Source organism: Mastigoproctus giganteus, chromosome 2, assembly GCF_048544385.1.
Source record: "Mastigoproctus giganteus isolate SK-2022 chromosome 2, ASM4854438v1, whole genome shotgun sequence".
Lineage (NCBI taxonomy): Eukaryota > Metazoa > Arthropoda > Arachnida > Uropygi > Thelyphonidae > Mastigoproctus > Mastigoproctus giganteus.
In genome coordinates this window covers 130,919,930-130,939,745 of record NC_143576.1, presented here as the reverse complement: position 1 = coordinate 130,939,745, position 19,816 = coordinate 130,919,930, and the positions used below count along the sequence as shown (strand labels likewise).

At 38.6% G+C, this 19,816-nt stretch overlaps 1 protein-coding gene across 2 annotated transcripts in view; it reads right to left on the bottom strand.

The window, feature by feature from the left end:
- Positions 1-19,816, bottom strand: part of LOC150089566 (uncharacterized) — a 405,025-nt gene that overhangs the window by 250,406 nt on the left and 134,803 nt on the right. For both annotated transcript variants that reach the window (XM_090389542.1, XM_090389543.1), the window contains one exon: positions 6,056-6,301. In XM_090389542.1, coding sequence (XP_090245668.1) covers positions 6,056-6,301 — 246 coding nt within the window. The remainder of the gene's footprint in view (positions 1-6,055; positions 6,302-19,816) is intronic.

The window sequence follows — 19,816 nt, the reverse complement described above, 5'->3', positions numbered from 1 at the left end:
TTAGTCATAACATTTTGCCTGAATTACATTTTGTCCCTGAAGTTCTTGGGTTATTTCCTCCTCTGTGACATGTAAAAGGTCCCAACTGGATATGACACCCCTTTTTATTGATGAATTTAGGGTTGCATAAGGAGATATTTTTACTGGAATGACAACAAAGTTCATAAGCTGTAAAAGCTTCTCTGAATGCCTGTGGTTCGTAGTTTCCACTAATAAGTCTCCTGATTGGAGTCTTTTAACAGTCTTAGGAGATGCAGTAATACCTTCTAGATGTTTTTGCATAACAAAGGGAGGCAGTTTGCTCATAAGCTGACCAGTAAGTGAGTGGAAAATTAAAAATGATGGGCAGGGTTGCTCCATCTGATTGGTTTTCTGTCTCTTTGGATTGTCATTACCTAAGTCATGATTGGTGTCATAGTCAATGTAAGTTTCAGGTCTTGAGCTCGTAGGCTCTAAGGGTGGATAAGAATTTTTATCCATGATGGCTCCTTTTGGCCCTGGGGATTTGTCTTTACCACCCAGGTTACCAGCCCCGCTATGGGGAGGCAGGAGCAGTGCCACGAGGTGACCAAGCGGCTGTTAGTTGTGTTAGTGAGAGATATGAAAAAGAAACAGAAAGGTGTCTTTCCTTTCTGGGCCTTTGCCTACTTCCTGTAGTGTCAAAGAGCTACTCGAGTAGAAAATGAGGAAAACGGTAATCAGAACAAAAAAGAATCTCTATAGGGCAAAAGTTCTCTTTATGAAATGACCTATAATCGCATGACAATGGAACGCCTGGCACCCGGGGCCTTATTGTCAAGGATTAGGCTAAGAAATCTGATACTATTGGATAGAAGTATAGTGAGATTTTTAATTTGTAATTCAGACTCAGAGTGAATCTTACGTTTTAGGAGAAATGAATACAGTTGGATTTTTGTGCTGATAAGTGGTAGCCATTGCGAGACATCCACAAATCACTTTTGTTACTTGATATCTGAAGCTGTCACTCAATAGAATTCATATTTTTTCCTTGGTACGAGATCATGAGGTCATCTGCATAGTGATATAATTCTACTGTGCTTGGAATATCATGGATAATATTGTTTATTCTTATTAAAAATAGAGTAGGACTCAAAATAGATCCCTGAAGGACCCCCCCCCCCCTCCTGTATATGGATTCTAGAAAGGACATTTAGATGACTAACCTGAAAGGTTCTGCCCTGGAGAAAGCTCTGAATAAACAAGGGGAGCCTGCCTCGTAATCCAAAGGTATAAATATCTCGTAGAATACCGAAACGCCGTGTTGTATCAAAGGCCTTTTCTAAATCCAGACTTACCATAACTATGGTGGTCATTTCTGACAAAAATATTTCTGATATTTGATTCTGCTTTCGTCATCATATGTAATGCAGATCTATTTTGCTGAAAGCCATACTGATTTTTACGTAAGATGTTATGTGACTCTAGAAACCAGGTGAGGCACTTCAGAACCATTTTCTCCAGTATTTTCCCCAAACAACTAGTTAAAGAAATTGGATGATAATTAACTGGATTAGAGAGGTCTTTTCTTGGTTTAGGGATGGCTAATACAAATGAATGTCTCCAAGAGCAAGGATAAACACATTCCTGAAAAATCCTGTTAAAAATTATTAGAAGAGTTTGTAAAGCAGTATCATTCAAGTGTTTTAACATAATATAAAATATTAAGAGATTCCGTTAATTCGGATATTGTAAAAGGCTGATTATATGGAAGACAGAGACCGGTGTTGAAATTTAACTTCTGCCTTTCTGCTGCCTCTTTTTTAATTCATTGGAATGGAGCATCATATGAATTTACTGTTGATACTTTTGCAAAAGCATTTGCTATGTCTTTGGGGGGAAGACAGTTCCTGTCCATTACAGATCAGTATAGGAGAGGATAACAATGGATATTTGTCATTCAGATGTTGGATTCTCCTCCAGATTAATCAATGTTCTTTGTGATAGTGGAAGCGAACCGTATCCAGGAATCTTTTCTTATTATTTGTCGTGCTTTGGCATTGAATTTCTTGAAATTTATAAGGTTAATAGAAGAGGGATGCTTGTGGAAAATATTCCAAGTTCTATTCTTTTCTTTTTTGCCCTATTACATTCATCATTCAATCAGTAGTTTTTGCACCTGCATGGATGAGTTGACGACTGAGGAATAGCTTTATCAGCTGCTGCTAGTAACTGTTTAGGAATATGGTCAGTAGCTTCATCTATTGACTGATTCTGAATGAAGTTTTTATCTAAAACTGCACTTAAGGAAAATTTTATTCAGTTGCCTTTGTAAATTTCCATTTTCGGTGAGTTTCCGAACAGGGGGGAGGTAGTTTTGAATTTACAAGTAATTGGAAGATGATCGCTATTGCTGGGATTATCCAATACTGCCCAATGTATACTTGGGTACAGAGCAGGGGAACAGATAGATAGATCTATGGCAGAAGTACTCCCTGTAGGAAAATGCACGAGTATGTGCACCAGTATTCAGCAGAGTTAGATTGTTTGTCCAGTAATGTTTCTATTAGCTGCCCTCTTTTATCTATATGTAGACTTCCCCATAATGGGTGGTGTCCATTAAAATCACCCATCAAACATATAGGATATGGTATCTGGGCAAGGAACTCATCAAACTCTCTGACTACATACGTTTGGTTTGGTGGAAGATAAATAGAAACAAGAGATAAAATTATTCCAAGTTCTATTCTTACAGCAACAACTTCTAAATTAGTTTTTAAGGGGATTTTCCTAGATGGAGTAGTAACGGATATTAAGACTGCTATACCTCCATGGGCTTCAGTCGCTGCATTCCTGTCATGCCTGTACAAAGTATATTTCTTTATTGGGGGTGGGGGTCACTGGTGGAGTTAAATATGTTTCCTGTAAACAAATGCCTGCTGGATTACAATCTCGGATTAGATCATAAAGTTCATCTGTATTAGTACATAGTCCTCGACAATTCCATTGTAAAAAGCATTGCATTATTTAGTTTTTGTGGTAGGTCGTTCTGGTTGCTTTTTAGAGACAGTAGGCTTATGGCAATCTTTTTTTAGGAAAGGTAGGCCACCCACTGTCCATATCTTCTTCAACATAAATTTCTAATATTAGTTCTTCTTAAATTTTTTCATCTATGTCCATTTCTGCAGTATTAATTTGGCTCTTATTAGAGGATTCTGCTTTTGCCATCCTGGTCTTGCTTCGGGACTTGGTGCCACCAGTCGAGGGAATGGAAATTGAGGTGTTACAAGTCTGGACTCTGTTGCGTTGCTTTAAAGCTGGCTGAGGAACTGAAAGCTGAGCTCTAGCCCACTCAGCAAGAGAGTCAGGAGGAACTGATTCAACGGTTTGAGTGGCAACCGAACGATAATTCTTAGTGGCATTTGCATATGTACATGCTGGAGTATCTTTTACTATTTGTTGTCTCGCTTCCTGATAAGTCACTTTTATGTTCAACCTTAAACTTCTGTATTTTTTTCCCCAGCTTCCATAATTCACAATTTTTGGAATATGCAGGATGATCCCCCCCCCCACAATTAGGGCAAACTGGAGATATTGCAGTAGTGTCTGTTTGAGTGTGATCCTGGGATCCACATTTTGGGCAGACATTGTGTCCTCGACATGTTGTCTGAGAATGTCCGAATTTCTGGCATTTATAACAGCGAATTGAGTTTGGAATATAGAGATAGATATGACAATTTAGATAACCAGCTTTAACAGTATTTGGTAAGTTTGGAGTACTGAAAGTGAGTATTATACTATAGGTTGGAATGAGATTGCCACCCCTACAAGTTAGAATTCTCTTAGCTTGTATTACTTTTTGATCTTTCATTTCTTGCATGAGCTCCTCTTCTGTTACATTCAATAAATCCCATTCAGAGATAACACCTTTGGAACTATTTAGGGTTGTGTGGGGAGACATTTTAACAAGAATTCCCCAAAAAGTTGTAAGCTTTAACAACAGTTCTGAATGTTTAGACTGTGTCGTCTCAACTAGTAAATCCGCAGACTGTAACCTTTTGACCATTTTAGGTGATCCAGCAGCATTTTCTAAATATCTTTGTATTATAAATGGAGAGAGTTTGTTCACTGGTTGACTAGTTAAGGAATGGATAGTCAGGAAAGTTGGATACTCGGGTTGGTGATTGTCTTTTCTTAATCACTTATGTTGCACATTACTTTCATCAGAATTATACCAATCTATGATATTTGAGCTTGAAGGCTCTAAGGCTGGATAATTTTCTTTATCCATGTCAGCTCCTTTTAGCCCTGGGGGGGGATTAGCTTTTCCACCCAGGTTACTGGCCCCACCACAGGGAGGCAGGAGCAGTGCTGCTTGTGGCCAAGCATAGGAATTAGTATGGTTAGTAAACTAATAAAAAGGTACTTTCCTTTTTCAGCTCTCTTTTTGTACTTTTAAAAAGTACAAAATTAACAGATTTTGTTTATTAGAGCTAATTAACAAAAGGACTTATAAAACAAGTAAAAAACCAGTCACTGCAAAAAAATCAGTTGCTCTAGATAAATCGCTCTAGGAAAATCACACAGAAGTCGCAGATTGCTTGGCCACAGAAACGCTTGGCACCTGGGTTCAGTCATCATGCACCCACAGGTCAATGGACTCTTCCAGCAGGACAATGCACCTCCCCACAGAGCCGTGGTGACTAGAACATGGTTTGAAGAGCATTCTGCAGATTTTACCACCACGGAATGTCCTCCCCGTTCACCAGACATGAACCCTGTGCAGCATCTTTGGTTGTTGTTATTTGGTTTTTAGGAGCATTAGCAACTAAGGCCATATTGCTCCGGGATATGCGGTGGTCATTCCCTGACCTTGCCGCATCCTCGGTATTTGGTGGTGACGGGCTGGAACCCCGGTCTAATCAAGAAGGTATGCTACGCACTGCTGCTGCTTCTTCCCACCTGGCTACGGAGGCGCCCAGCATCTTTGGGATACTGTGGAAAGGTCAAGCATGAATGGATGAAAATAACTGTAGAACATTTTCGTGAACTAGTGGACTCAATGCCTCGCCATGTGACTGTCCTTATCCGGGCGAAAGGTGGGCCTACCTGTTACTAGGTAGGTATCCTGTGATTTCCGTTCACTCAGTGCAGATTATTTTCTTTATAATTTGTTGAGACCAATTGAGAGGTGCTGTGCAATAAACTAGATTATATCAACCATTATTTTATCAAAACATTACAAGTAAATAAACAGCATCACACTTATATGAAAAGTGCTAAATAACTGTAATGCAATTATGAAGTAGTTTGTTAAGCAGCCTCACAAAATGTGAGATCAAAGTACAGTAGAACGTCAATTATCCGGAATAATTAATGTCAGACCTCTTCCGGATAGCCAAATTTTCCGGATAATCGAACGTAGGGTCAAATTAAATAAATTCTGTTATAATGTATTATGGTAAAAGAAAAAGACTTTAAATATCGTGAACAAAATTAATTTATTTAATTAAAAACAATAATAATAACTTATACATAAAAATTTGTAAATTTATATCAATTTGATTAGATCGCATTCTTCCAGCCCATTTCAGTGCTGTTTATTTTTGTTGACATTTTACTGTAAAAAACTGAGAAAAATAAGAAATCACACAGTTTCAGGCCAATATTAGTCTTACTGAATCTGGAGCTAGACTAAACATAGCATGAAGAGAAAAAAAATATGCCACAGAAAATTGGGTTCACAGAAGCAAATGACTAAACTCTATCACTCATGGTTTCCTAATCCAACATTTCACCAGATATATAAGTAAAAAAATCAGAGAGAAATAGTAGCGTAACAAAATAAACATTTGTCTGAAATACTACCATTAATATATATAAAAAAAAAAAAAAGCCTTTCAAATTATTCCGGATAACCAACATTCTATTGTAATTACTTCCACCCTGCAAGGTTTGAGTGTGAGTGTGAGTGTGTGTGTGTACGCACGCACAAGCGAGCGAGAAAGAGAGAGAGAGAGAGCTTAATCTACAGTTCACAAATGTGATGCCTTGTTATTTGTATTAACCTTCTCTATGGCAAAAATAAATATATTACCCATAAGATCCAGTACAAATGAAGCAGCCTTTTGTTCATCATCCGAGAGAAGCTCAGATTCAACTTTTTCTCTACCTTTCTCTCTAGCACCAGTGTCCCATTCTAAAATTCCCCACGAATGCTCAATAGCAAACATACATACAGCAACCATCTGAACAAGCTGCCAAGTTTCAAATTTCTCAGCAATGATTAGGGCTGGAAGAGAAGCTGTCAACTGACATAGCATCCTTTCTGCTTTTTTCAAATCTAGTAAAAATATGAACAGATATTAATTCATATAATTTAAATTGTTGATAGTATTAATATTCTATTATTAATAACAATAAGAATTAATATTCTTAATTAATAAATAATGATTCTCAGTTACGATAAACAAATGGACATGTTATTACTTAGTCATCAATATAAGAAACCATCAAATGACAAGAAGTGAAAACTGGGCAACCCACTGGGCAAATGGTTTCATCATACTAGTGTTAGCCTCATAAAACAAAAGTTGGTTAACCTTGAATCATCTTCATAGTACAGTCCATGACATCTTTTAAATTCCTCATTATGTCAATAAGGGAAGCAAAGACTGGTTGTCACTATGTAAAATAATATAGTTAGAACAACTTATGTACTATATTATGAATGTACTTATTTGTTTCCATTGTGGAGAACTGGAAGAAACGACTATTTAGGTAACATTTCAATCAGATTAAAATTTACATGAAACAAAAAAAAAATACGTTAAAGTTTCACATTTAATGTGAATAAAATTGAATGTTTTTTTTAGATATTATTGAGGGTCATGGCAATTAGGTAAATTGCCTTATTTGAAGAATAAGGCAATTTACCTAATTGCCAAAACTAGTTTAATTATTTCTGATTTGAAAATATGTACATAATGGAGTAAAATGTTTTGTGGTGTTTTCTTATCACTGATTCAGTGACAGCTATCTTTTTAATATCACAAAAGGTTACAAAAGGTCACAAGAACTTATTCTAACCTTTTGTGACAATGATGTTGCAAAGACAGTTGTAACTGAAGAAGTGGTAAGAAAATGTCAAGAAACATTTGACTCCATTATATACATATTTTCAAATCTTAAATAAACATAATTAAACCATTGCAGGTTTTAGTGCTTTATTATCTTCAAAAAATTCAATGTTTGTTCAGTACACTAGAGAATAAAAAATTAATTAATAGGTAAAGCAAAATAAATTACTAAAATGAAATAAAGTCATTTGAGTGAATTGACTAAAGTTTCTATAGGGAAAATCCTGAAAATAGAGATGGAAATGGCACACCAAACAAAAAAAAAAAAAACAATTGTTTAGCATTCTTGCAAACAACCACTAACCTAATTTAATTAGTAAACACACAAGAAACACCAACTAAATACCAAACTGGGTTGTGAGGGAGGGGAAAAACCCCACATTGACCTGTGAAACAAATACTGAAAATGGTGCAGTTCTGCATCAATTGATTTACTACCATTGAGTACTGCATCAATTGATTTACTACCATTGCTGAAAGACATACAACAGAGGGTAAGACATCAAAATTGAGCCACTGTGAGCCCAAAACTATATAATATATGTATATAAAAAAACAAACTATGCAAGAATTACACATGAACACAATTTACATTACATTTGGATTTGTAAAATAAAATAAAATAAAAATCTATTAAATCCTTAATTTCATCAAAAATTTATAACAGAAATAACCTTAATGATGGTAAAGAAGTGCAAAAGTCAATCAAAACTTGTAGACACATTTGTATTATTCAATATGTACCTTGATAAACTGAAATTATTTCCATTCATTAATGCTATATATGAGGTCTGATCAAAAAGTTCAGAGACTCTGTATCTTGAAACTGCAGCATCACAGTGAGTCATGACTTTCCACAATATGTTTGGTGACTCATCTACACATAATAACACATGAATCACCCATTTATTTAGTCACTCTCAATTAGCACACAACTGAATAGATGTTTTATGTGTTTCAGAACAATTTAAAATGTTTTACTAAGCAGCAAATTTGCATCAAATTTATTTCAACATAAACCATAAAATCTTAAAAACAGTTTTCAAAGAAAGTGCTGTATGTCTTTTGAATATTTTTCGGCGGTTGATTCACAAAATATAAAATAGCCAACTGTCAGTTGTAGACGATTGATCCTTGCAAAATCATACACTGGAGAGCCATAGTCCAAGCAAGACCTGATGAGAGCTGTATAAAGATGGATGAGGGTATGTCGACCAGCACCCCATGACATGGATGACACACACTGGAGGATGTTTAATTTCTTCTAGTACAGTGCTTCTCAAAGTGGGCAATATCGTTCCTGGGGGGGGGGGGGGCGTTTGAATTATCCATGGGGGCGTTAGGCATGAAAGGGGGCGACAGGGTGGGCAATAGGCATGACGGTGTACGACAGGGGCATTAGGTATGATTATGTGTAACAGGCGGCTTGCAATAATTCGAACCTTTAATTGCTTTGACCAAATGCTGACTACATAAATGATATGATTAGGCTGAACAGACAAATAGCCTGAGCCACCTGTGTTAACGTGCTACAGACTAACTATCTCTTGAAAATTAAAATGAGCTCTCCCATTTCAGACTTTGTTTCTGCATTGATCAGGTGACGGTCATTCACTAGTTACATTGATTCTAGAACTATTCTACAATTCACTGAATGTTCTGTGGTGTGTTTTCAATTTTCGTCTGCTAAACGGTTTTTCTTATTAGGATAAAAGATATAATAAAGATAAGTGCTAGTGTAAAATATAAAAATAAGGTTATTGTCATAGGTAACGTTGAATGCATTTTCTCTGGAAACAACGCCGCTATATTCGGTACAATACGCATTACTCAGGCAACCATTTTGTTTGCTCCAAAGTTGGCTGATTTTCATGTGTAGGTGACAGTTTCTTGGACCACCCTATACATACTATTTGCAGATTTAACGAAAATAATAAAGGTCAATTTATAGTTATTTATTACTACTTTTGAGTTCTTAGAAATAGCATCTCAACACAAATTTTAATAAATAATTCTTTGTTGACATGTAAGGTACAGTTTACATTTCACAACGGAAGTAATGATCTGGAGTTGCAACATAGCATACAAGGGGGCATGATTAGATAAAAACAACTAGCAATTAGGACCTCCTACTCTAAATTGAGTCCTGAACATCCTTTTCTAAGCTCCATATATGTTCTTATATATGTGGTTTCCAGCTTCAAGCTTGGACTAGACCTGACCCTACAAAAACGTTGAAAACATTATAATGTCAAACAAGCTTAACGCAAATATTTTTAAAACTTATTTTTAATTTTCTTAATAATTAATGATACGTATATCCTCTTATTATTATTTATTTATTTTTATTTTTTTTTTAAATAGGAAGTAAAATGGCTGAGCCAGAAAAGAAAAAGAAATATAGACAATATTCTGCAGAATATCTAAAATATGGATTTATATCAGCATCAGCAAACAATCAACTTCCAATGTGCCTTATTTGTGAAAAGACATTCAAATAAGGCTATGAAGCCTTCCAGATTACTGCAGTACTTAAATAAGGTGCATTCAGATAAGGCAAATAATGACTTGTCTTACTTTCAAAAGCTACATGACAAATTTGAAAAGCACCCAACATTATCAAGCATGTTTTCTTGTGCGTTGCAACAAAACAATGATGGCTTGCAGGCCTCGTGCAATATTTCACTGTTGATTGCAAAAGCTGGTAAGCCTCATAACAATTGGTGAAGAATTAATTTTGCCTGCAATTTCTGAAGTTATCAGTACTGTTTTACATAAATCACTGCACAATATAATAAAATCTATTCCACAATATAATAAAATCTATTCCACTTAGCAATGATATAGTTCAGAGACGGATAGACGAAATGGCGAAAGCCACAGAAAATACCCTATGCAACATTTTACGAACAACAGAATTTGCCTTACAAATAGACGAATCAACTCTGCCAGGTAATGAATCTTTACTACTAGCATACGTACGTTTTATTAAAGATGAACGAAGAATTATTATTTGCAAGATATCTAGAAATGTATACCAAAGGCGAGTCTATATTTCAGGTTACTGAAAAGTTTTTTAAAGACAGGGAAATTCCACTTACAAATGTACTTGCTTGTGCAACGGATGGAGCACCATCAATGATTGGCCGTTACAAGGGTTTTATGGCTTATTTAAAAAATGCTGTGCCAAATATTATTACTGTTCATTGTATCATTCACCGTCAGCATTTAGTTGCAAAAAAACTTGGTGATCAATTGCACAATTCTCTACAAACTGTTATTACTGCTATAAACAAAATTAAAGCACATTCTTTGAATGATCGTATATTCTGAAAGCTTTGTGATCAAAACAGTGAAGATTTTGAACGATTGCTACTTCACTCCGAGGTTCGGTGGCTGTCAAAAGGTAACTGTCTCAACAGATTTTATGAACTCTTTGATACTGTTGTTGAGTTTTTTGAAGATAGGAACAATGACCTTAGTAATGACCTCAAGAAAATGAAAACTGATATTGCTTATCTTGCAGATTTATTTATTAGATTAAACTCAATGAACTTACATTTACAAGGACAAGATGTAAAGGCGCAATATAGCCGAAGTTGCTCTTAAACCCCAAACAACAACAAGATGTAACTCTTATTAAGGCGAAAACTCAAATTTGAGCATTTATTTCAAAATTAAAGCTTTTTATGTGCAACGTAGGACAACGAGAATCATATCAATTTCCAAATCTGTTGGAAATATAAAAAAAAGAAAAAATTGCTGATGAAACTCTACTAACTTTTTGTAATCATCTAGAAATGTTGCACAGAGATATGCAGGAAAGGTTTGAAGATCTCCTTAATTTGAAAATTCCGGATTGGGTTATAAATCCTTTTTTAAATAATGACGATGGTGAACGTTTTGTAGAAGAATTGATTGAGTTACAAAATGAAGTTGAACGGAAGCCAAAATTTCAAAATTCATATCAGGAATTTTGGTTACAAAAGAAAATCCCTGACCATTATCCTGCATTGTGGGGAATTGTAAAAAAATTACTTATTTCTTTTCCATCATATCTAGTCGAAACCGGTTTCAGTGCTGTATCTCAATTGTTGACAAAACAAAGAAATTGTCTGGATGTTATTAAACGTGGCGATTTACGACTTCTACTTACAGATATTAAACCTAATATTGATAAGCTAATAAATCTCCACCAAGCTCATCCATCGCATTAAATATAAAAATATAATTAACTATTTCCATTAATATCATGACTTATTTATGTAATTAACTTTAATTTTTATGACTTAATTTAAGTGACTATAACTGACTTTATTTATGTAGTTGTAATTTTTTACAAAGAAGGAATAAAGTGCAGTAAATAGTTTTCTTTATAATTCACACACATACATGCAGGGCTGCATTTACATTTTTGGAAGCAAACAGGCAAATATTCATCTCAGTTATTTAGCTTCACTTTATATTGGTGGGCTAAAAAAAACCCTGGCGAGGGCATTTTTTTAGGGGAGCGGTGATCCAACCAACGGGGGTAGTGATCCAAAAAAAGTTTGAGAAGCACTGTTCTAGCAGATGGTTCGAAGATAGGCCACGTGCTTGAAAGTTCAGTTTCCAATATAATATCAGGCCAAGAAATCAAACAGTGTGAACAAGAGGAACTGGCACATTATTTATCTTTAGCTCTGGATCAGGATGAAGTGACCGAAGTTTGCAGAAATGAGTGGTAGTGGATTTCTGTTCAGCGAGATGGTATCCATTACATAAGGTCTAGGAATGAATTCTGGTTAAAGCAATTTGCAGCTGTCTTTCAATAGTATTCATACTTTGAATTGGCAGAATATGGTGAGGTTGTCAGCATACATGTATACTTCAATAGTTTTTGGAAGATCTTCCAAAATATTGTTGACCCTAATCGCAAATAGGGTTGGACTCAATATGGAACCCAGTGGGACACCCTCTTCTTGAATGTGAGATGTAGACAGCACGTTTTTATATCGGACTTGAAATGAGCATAATTTTAAAAAGTTCTGAATTATTAAAGGGAGGTAGCCTCTCAGTCCCAACGAATGCATATCTTTAATGATGCCATGTGATGCCACGCTTTATGAATATCCAGGTTGACGATCACTAGATGTCTCCTGACAAAGGCATTTCGAATGTTGGATTCAATTTTTACAAGTAAATCTAGGGTGGACCTGTTTTTACCTGTTTTTAGAAGCCATATTGGTGATCAGAAGATAGATTTTGGGAGTCTAGAATCCAGGTGAGCCTCTTATGCACCATCCTTTCAAAGATTTTACCCAAACAGCTTGTCAATGATACTGGTCTGTAATTCTGAACTAGAGAAGGATCTTTGACTGGTTTTGGAATAGCACAAATATATGAATGACGCCATGACAGAGGATATGTATTTTCTGAGAAGATCCGGTTATAAAAGAGTAATAGTATGTAGAGATCAGCTTCACATAGATGCTTCGGCATACTGTAGTGAATGCTGTCTGGTCCTGTTGTGCTGTTCTGAGATTTGCTCAAAGATTCTTTGAGCTCAGCTATAGTAAAGGGCTGGTTATACAGAAGTGAGAGTCTAGTTGAAAAATTAAATTTATGATGTTCTTCATTAGTTTTAATGTGTTGAAAGGATGTCGCATAAGAGGAAGAGGTAGAAATGTTATAAAAAGATTCTACTGAAGCATTTGCAATGTCAGTAGGAGAGGATAAGTCCTGCGCATTGCATTGTATTATCGGAGATTGCAGCAGTAGAAATTTCCCATTGAGAGCTTGTATTTTTCCCAAATAATTCGAGTTTCAGTATTTTTGTTAATAGTTGAGGCAAAGTTAATCCAGGAGTTCCGTTTTGCTTTCTTCCTAATTTGTCTTGCTTTGGCTCTGATTTTTTTTGTAAATAATTAGATTGGCAGTAGTTGGAAATTTGCAAAACTGGTTTCGGGCATGGGTTTTTCCTTGTTTCGCTTTGGAACATTCTTCATTCAACCACTAATTTTTGTGTACAAGCTTGTGCATTAGTTTTTCCAGTCTGCTTTATGAAATTTCCAAGAAGTACGGTCTTTAGGACATGTCACCGTCTGTGTTTGAATTGAACTGATGATAGGAAAATGGTCACTGGAATGGATCACTTAGCACTAACAATTCCATGCTTGGAAAAAGAGATGCTGAACATATGAATTTAACAGAGCCAGGTCATGGTTATCCAGGAATGTTTCAATTAATTATGGCATCTCCTATCCATGGTGGAAGATCCCCACAATGGATGGTGACCGTTGAAATCACCGAGTAAACAGACTGGAGGTGGCGGTTGTGTGATAAGATTGTCAAGTTCAGTCCGAGAGCAAGGATAATTCGGTGGGATATAAATGGATGCAAGAGTTAATGATATTCCCATTGCCATCCGAACCAATACAACTTCTAAGGAGGCTGCAGTTGGGTCTGGATGGTATGGTAGTTTTGACAAGAATAGCAACCCCACCACAAGTAGGAGTGTCAGAATCTGTCTCGCCTACACATAGTATAATTTTTCATTTTCAGAGAAACTTATGGTGATAAAAAGGTTTCCTGTAAACATACACTTACTGCATTAGTTTTTATGAGTAAATCATTCAGGTCATCTCTATTACTGCATAATCCTCTACAGTTCCATAGAAGGAATTTATTCATTGGTTGGATTTATTTGAGGAAGACTGATCTGAGTGATTTTTCTGAGGTTTCTGTCTGCATAGTTTTGATTTTTCATTTCTGGGAGAGGTTGGGCGTCCTGTATCCATGGTATCATCAGCATGTAACTCTAGTACTGCATCGTCATCTGACTGAACCTCCATTTCCATATTGTTATTTTACAGTTTCACTTTTTCTGATTTTCAACAGTAGCTGATTTTGTTGTTTCAGGCAACATTAATATACAATCAGTTGGGATACTGATCGATGTGTTGCTGGTTTCATTGACTGTAGGTTTCTTATTGTATGTTAGCACGGTTTTGGCCTAGGTGGCAAAGGAAATATTCGGTTCTATGGAGACATCTGCTTGGGTTGCAGCTGAGTGGCTGTTTTTGGTGACCAATGCATAGGCTAGGCATGGTTAGCAGTATTTGCTTTCTTGCTTCAGGGTATGTAACTTTATGCTCCACTTAATACTTCTGGATTTTTTTCCCTGCTTTCCAAAGGTCACACACTTTAGAAAATGCAGGATGGCTTGCTTTACAGTTTGGGCAAGTGGGAGTGGAAGCTGTACAGTCTCCTTGGAGCCACAAATAGGGCACACAGCATCACCTCAGCATGCCGTCTCAGAATGGCCGTACTTCTGGCATTTAAAGCAGCGAATGGGATTTGGGATGTAAGGTCGAATCTTGCAATTTAAGTAACCTGCTTTAACAGAAGATGGAAGATTCGGAGTACTGAACGTCAAAATAATGGATTTGGTTGGTAGTAGGTTGCCACCTTTGTCATAATTTTCCGTGTTAGCTAAGCTCTTGTATTATCTCTTCTTCAGACACATTTAGTAAGTCCCATTCGCTGATAACTCCTTTAGAGGTGTTCAGATTATGGGCTGTTACCGACACTGGAATATTGTTAAAAGTTGTTAATTTTAACAATTTTTTCTGAGTAACTTGGCTTAGAAGCTTCAATTAGGTCTCCAGATTGGAGATGTTTAACCATTTTAGGAGATCCAACAACCAATTCTTAACATTTCTGTATTAGAAAAGGCAATAGCTTGCCGACAGGTTGTGTGGATAGTGAATGCAATATGAGAAATGCTGGCATGTCTGTAGTTTGTTTTTCTGTCCGTAGTCTCTTTGGACGATTCAAGTCATGCTCTGAGTCAGTGTTAACAGGTCTGGAGCCTGTGGGCTCTAGCGGTGGATGTGCATCGCAATCCATCGCTGCTCCTTTTAGGCCTGGAAGAGGGAACTCCTTCACCCACGTTGCTGGCCCCACTACATGGAGGCAGGAGTGGTGCCAACCAGTGACCAAGCAATGAGCAGAAGAGGAGAGCATTATGATGCTAGCAATAGCAGTAACACTGCTAGCAGTGGAAGGTTTATGAAAGCACTAGTACCTGCCCTAGGAATAATGTTAGAAAATTGCACTAGAAAGATCACTTGGCACTTGGGGCCATTAGAACTGAGACCACATATATTATTGAAATGAATGAGGAAGTGTTTGGGAGGTTTAGATCTTTTTGCAGATAAGCTTGTTCTATTAGTTTGACAATTCGTGGTGTATTCAGAAATAAGAAAATGTGGCAAGAATATGCTGTATGACGTAATGAAATTTTTGGATATGGCATACACATAGTAAGAATATACCCAACTCCTTGACATAATGTGGCCTCGATAATGCCCCACACATACACACTACTAGGACTCCCTCCAGTCACTATCTGAGAGAATAGAGGCATCGAGATCATACACTAGCTGATCTAGAAGCCTCCTAGAGAGTTACCAATAAGTTCAGTCCAGTGGACTATCTAGCAGCCTGCCTGAAAATACTGTTTTACAGCTGTACCCTTGAAATGTAAGGCATATTGGATCTTGGATTGATGTCCATCATCAAAATACATCAATCATTCTACATGATGGAAGAGAAGGAGGGTAATACAGAAAGAATGCCTGATCAATGTAGGAAAAGTGTAGCTACTATTTAGTAAAAAAGGCCTACGTGCTCTGGATTCATTACGAAAATTTATTTTGTTTCTCCGAGCAAACTAAACATAATTACAATTAATAAGCTTTCGGCTGGGAGGCAGCCTTCTTCAGATTGAATACATGAATGGCAGTTGGAATAGAGATGTGCACTGCCAGGATGGTGCGTGAGGCACGTGGTTAATTGTTTGTTGATGTTTGTGGCTGTGACATATGGTGGTGACGTGGCCAACGTTTGTCTATGTATAGAATTACTGCCTCTGTGATGGGGTTAACTTGGCAACCACTGTTCCTGTTCAAAGAGGCATCCGAGCATTTTATATTTAAAGATTCCAACCAGGTGCGCTTTAGGTAATGGTGGGACCTGTCCACAACCACGACATCGCGGTGTGGGTCGATGTCGTGGCGGGTTGTCCAGACATGCTCGGCGATAGCTGAGTGTTCTACATCTGCCAAATGGATCGCCCTTTTATGTTCTGAGAGACGTTTCTCGAGTGGACGTCCAGTCTCTCCAAAGTAGCAGCTGGTGCAGTCACGGCAAGAGATGCGATAGACCAAACCGCTCTGTAGAAGAGTGGGGACGGGTGTTTTTACGTTGGAGATAAGAGAACGCAGTTTCTTGCCTGGGAGTTGGATGCATTTTATCCCATATGATTTTAGGATTCTACCGATCTGTTGTGACAGGTTGGGGTAGTATGGGATAAATGCCCTCATGGATGACTCGTCACTGTTGGCGTTGCTGTTGGTCATCACGTTGTCACGTGCCTGTAGATCACACCTGTCAAGGACGTCGATGGGATAGCCACACTTCGTAAAGTCTACTTTGACTCTGGTGATCTCTTTGCGTCTCTCATCTGCGGAGCTGGAGTGTGTCCAGGCGCGAGTTAGCTAGGTTCGGGCAGTGAAGAGGAGGTGGCCCCGCGTGTGTGCTGACCGGAAATTGGTAAATTGACCAGCACACATAGGTTTGCGATAAACTGTCGTCTTCAAGCATGTGTCTTCGCGCCGGACAAGTGTATCTAGGTATGGTATAGAGTTGTTCGACTCCAGCTCAATCGTAAACTTTATGAAGGGCGATAGTGAGTTGAGGTGGGTTAGGAGTCGTTGACCTGAGTCTCTAGGGATGACAACGAACACATCGTCTATATAGCGACACCAAAAGGCGATGTGATCTGGCGCGTGTGTAAACGCACGTCCCTCTAACTCCTCCATCACAATGTTTGCTGTGACAGAGCTGACAGGGGAACCCATGGCTGTGCCATGTATCTGCTGGTAGATTGAGTCGTTAAACATGATTGCACCCCCTGTTAAGCACAGTCTGAGGGCGGCGGAAATGTCATCAGGCGTCAGCCTAGTTCTGTCGCTAAGGGTTTCATCGTTGTCCAAGAGTTGTTTTGCACAAGAGATGGCATGTTCCACTGGGATGGAGGTAAATAGTGATATTACATCGAACGAAGCCATGACTTGATCCTGTGAGATGGATATAGAGTGGATCCTTTCTATGAACTCAACACTGTTGGAGACGGTGTAGGTGGTCTTGCCAACTAGAGGAGAAAGAAGTCTCGAGACAAACTTGGACAGCTCGTAAGTCGGTGATCCACAGCAGGATACAATTGGTCTTAGTGGTGTGTCTTCTTTGTGCACCTTCGGCAGGCCGTAAAACCGTGGGATCTGACACACGGAGGCGATTACGGGTTGACTGTGTGATTTTTCTTGTTTCAGCCAGCTGTTGATGAGGATATTCACCTCTGACTCCCATCGTTCCAAAGCTCTGTTGGGGTTAACGGCTAAGGGTTTGTAGACAGAAGTGTCTCGTAAAAGCAGTAAGGCTTTTACGAGACACTTAGCCATCTCACAGGATCAAGTCATGGCTTCATTCGATGTAATATCACTATTTACCTCCATCCCAGTGGAACATGCCATCTCTTGTGCAAAACAACTCTTGGACAACGATAAAACCCTTAGCGACAGAACTAGGCTGACACCTGATGACATTTCCACCGCCCTTAGACTGTGCAATCATGTTTAACGACTCAATCTACCAGCAGATACATGGCACCGCCATGGGTTCCCCTGTCAGCTCTGTCACAGCAAACATCGTGATGGAGGAGTTAGAGGGACGTGCGTTTACACACGCGCCAGATCACATCGCCTTTTGGTGTCGCTATGTAGACGATGTGTTCGTTGTCATCCCTAGAGACTCAGGTCAACGACTCCTAACCCACCTCAACTCACTATCACCCTTCATAAAGTTTACGATTGAGCTGGAGTCGAACAACTCTATACCATACCTAGATACACTTGTCCGGCGCGAAGACATGCTTGAAGACGACAGTTTATCGCAAACCTATGTGTGCTGGCCAATTTACCAATTTCCGGTCAGCCCACACGCGGGGCCACCTCCTCTCCACTGCCCGAACCTTGCTAACTCGCGCCTGGACACACTCCAGCTCCGCAGATGAGAGACGCAAAGAGATCACCAGAGTCAAAGTAGACCTTATGAAGTGTGGCTATCCCATCGACGTCCTTGACAGGTGTGATCTACAGGCACGCGACAACGTGACGACCAACAGCAACGCCAACAGTGACGAGTCATCCACGAGGGCATTTATCCCATACTACCCCAACCTGTCACAACAGATCGTTAGAATCCTAAAATCATATGGGATAAAATGCATCCAACTCCCAGGCAAGAAACTGCATTCTCTTATCTCCAACGTAAAAACACCCGTCCCCACTCTTCTACAGAGCGGTTTGGTCTATCGCATCTCTTGCCGTGACTGCACCAGCTGCTACTTTGGAGAGACTGGACGTCCACTCGAGAAACGTCTCTCAGAACATAAAAGGGCGATCCGTTTGGCAGATGTAGAACATTCAGCTATCGCCGAGCATGTCTGGACAACCCGCCACGACATTGACCCACACCACGATGTCGTGGTTGTGGACAGGTCCCACCATTACCTAAAGCGCACCTGGTTGGAATCGTTAAATATAAAATGCTCGGATGCCTCTTTGAACAGGAACAGTGGTTGCCAAGTTAACCCCATCACAGAGACAGTAATTCTATCCATAGACAAACGCTGGCCACGTCACCACCATATGTCACAGCCACAAACATCAACAAACAATTAACCACGTGCCTCACGCACCATCCTGGCAGTGCACATCTCTATTCCAACTGCCATTCATGTATTCAATCTGAAGAAGGCTGCCTCCCAGCCGAAAGCTTATTAATTGTAATTATGTTTAGTTTGCTCTGAGAAACAAAATAAATTTTTGTAGCTACTATTTATAAAAATAAAGGGGATGTTTAGAGTTGTGCCAACTATGGACAATTAAATTTATGGTCATACAACGAAGTTGTGAGAAAGGATTGTGGAGTGATGATTAGGAAAATAATCAGAAATCTTGAAAAATCAGCCAGGTTTTATGTCTGGAAGGTTGCCTATTTATGTCTGGAAGGTTGCAAGCTTTATACTGTGACAAGTGATGAAGTTTACAGAGGTCAGTTGATTGTTATTGATTTAGAAAAGGCCTCAGATAGGGTTAGCACTGGGAAGGAAAGAGATCCCAAAGTTATAATAGGACTATCCAGGATATGTACAAAGTGGGCACTAAGTGGTGTGAAGTGTCTGTAAGCAAATGGAAATGTTTACAGTAAGAGTGCATTAGCCTGCACCAGAGGTTGACATTCAGCCAACACCTGTTTACCATGATTTTTAGATAGATTAACAGGAAAGATACAGGAGGAAATTCCATAGTTTGCTATCTTCTGATGATAATTGTACTCACTGATAGGAGCAAAGAGGATAAATATAAAATATGGGGACAAGAGAAGTGTCCTGGATGTTTGTTTGTTATTTGATTTTTAGGAGCATTAGCAACTAAGGCCGTATTGCTCCGGGGATATGCAGTGGTCATTCCCTGACTTTTCCACATCCTCCATATTTGGTGGTCACAGGCTTGAACCCCGGACTAATCAAGAAGCGTGTGCTACGCACTGCTGCTCCTGCCCACCTGGCTACGGAGGCACCAAAGTGTCCTGGAGTCTGATGGCCTGACAAT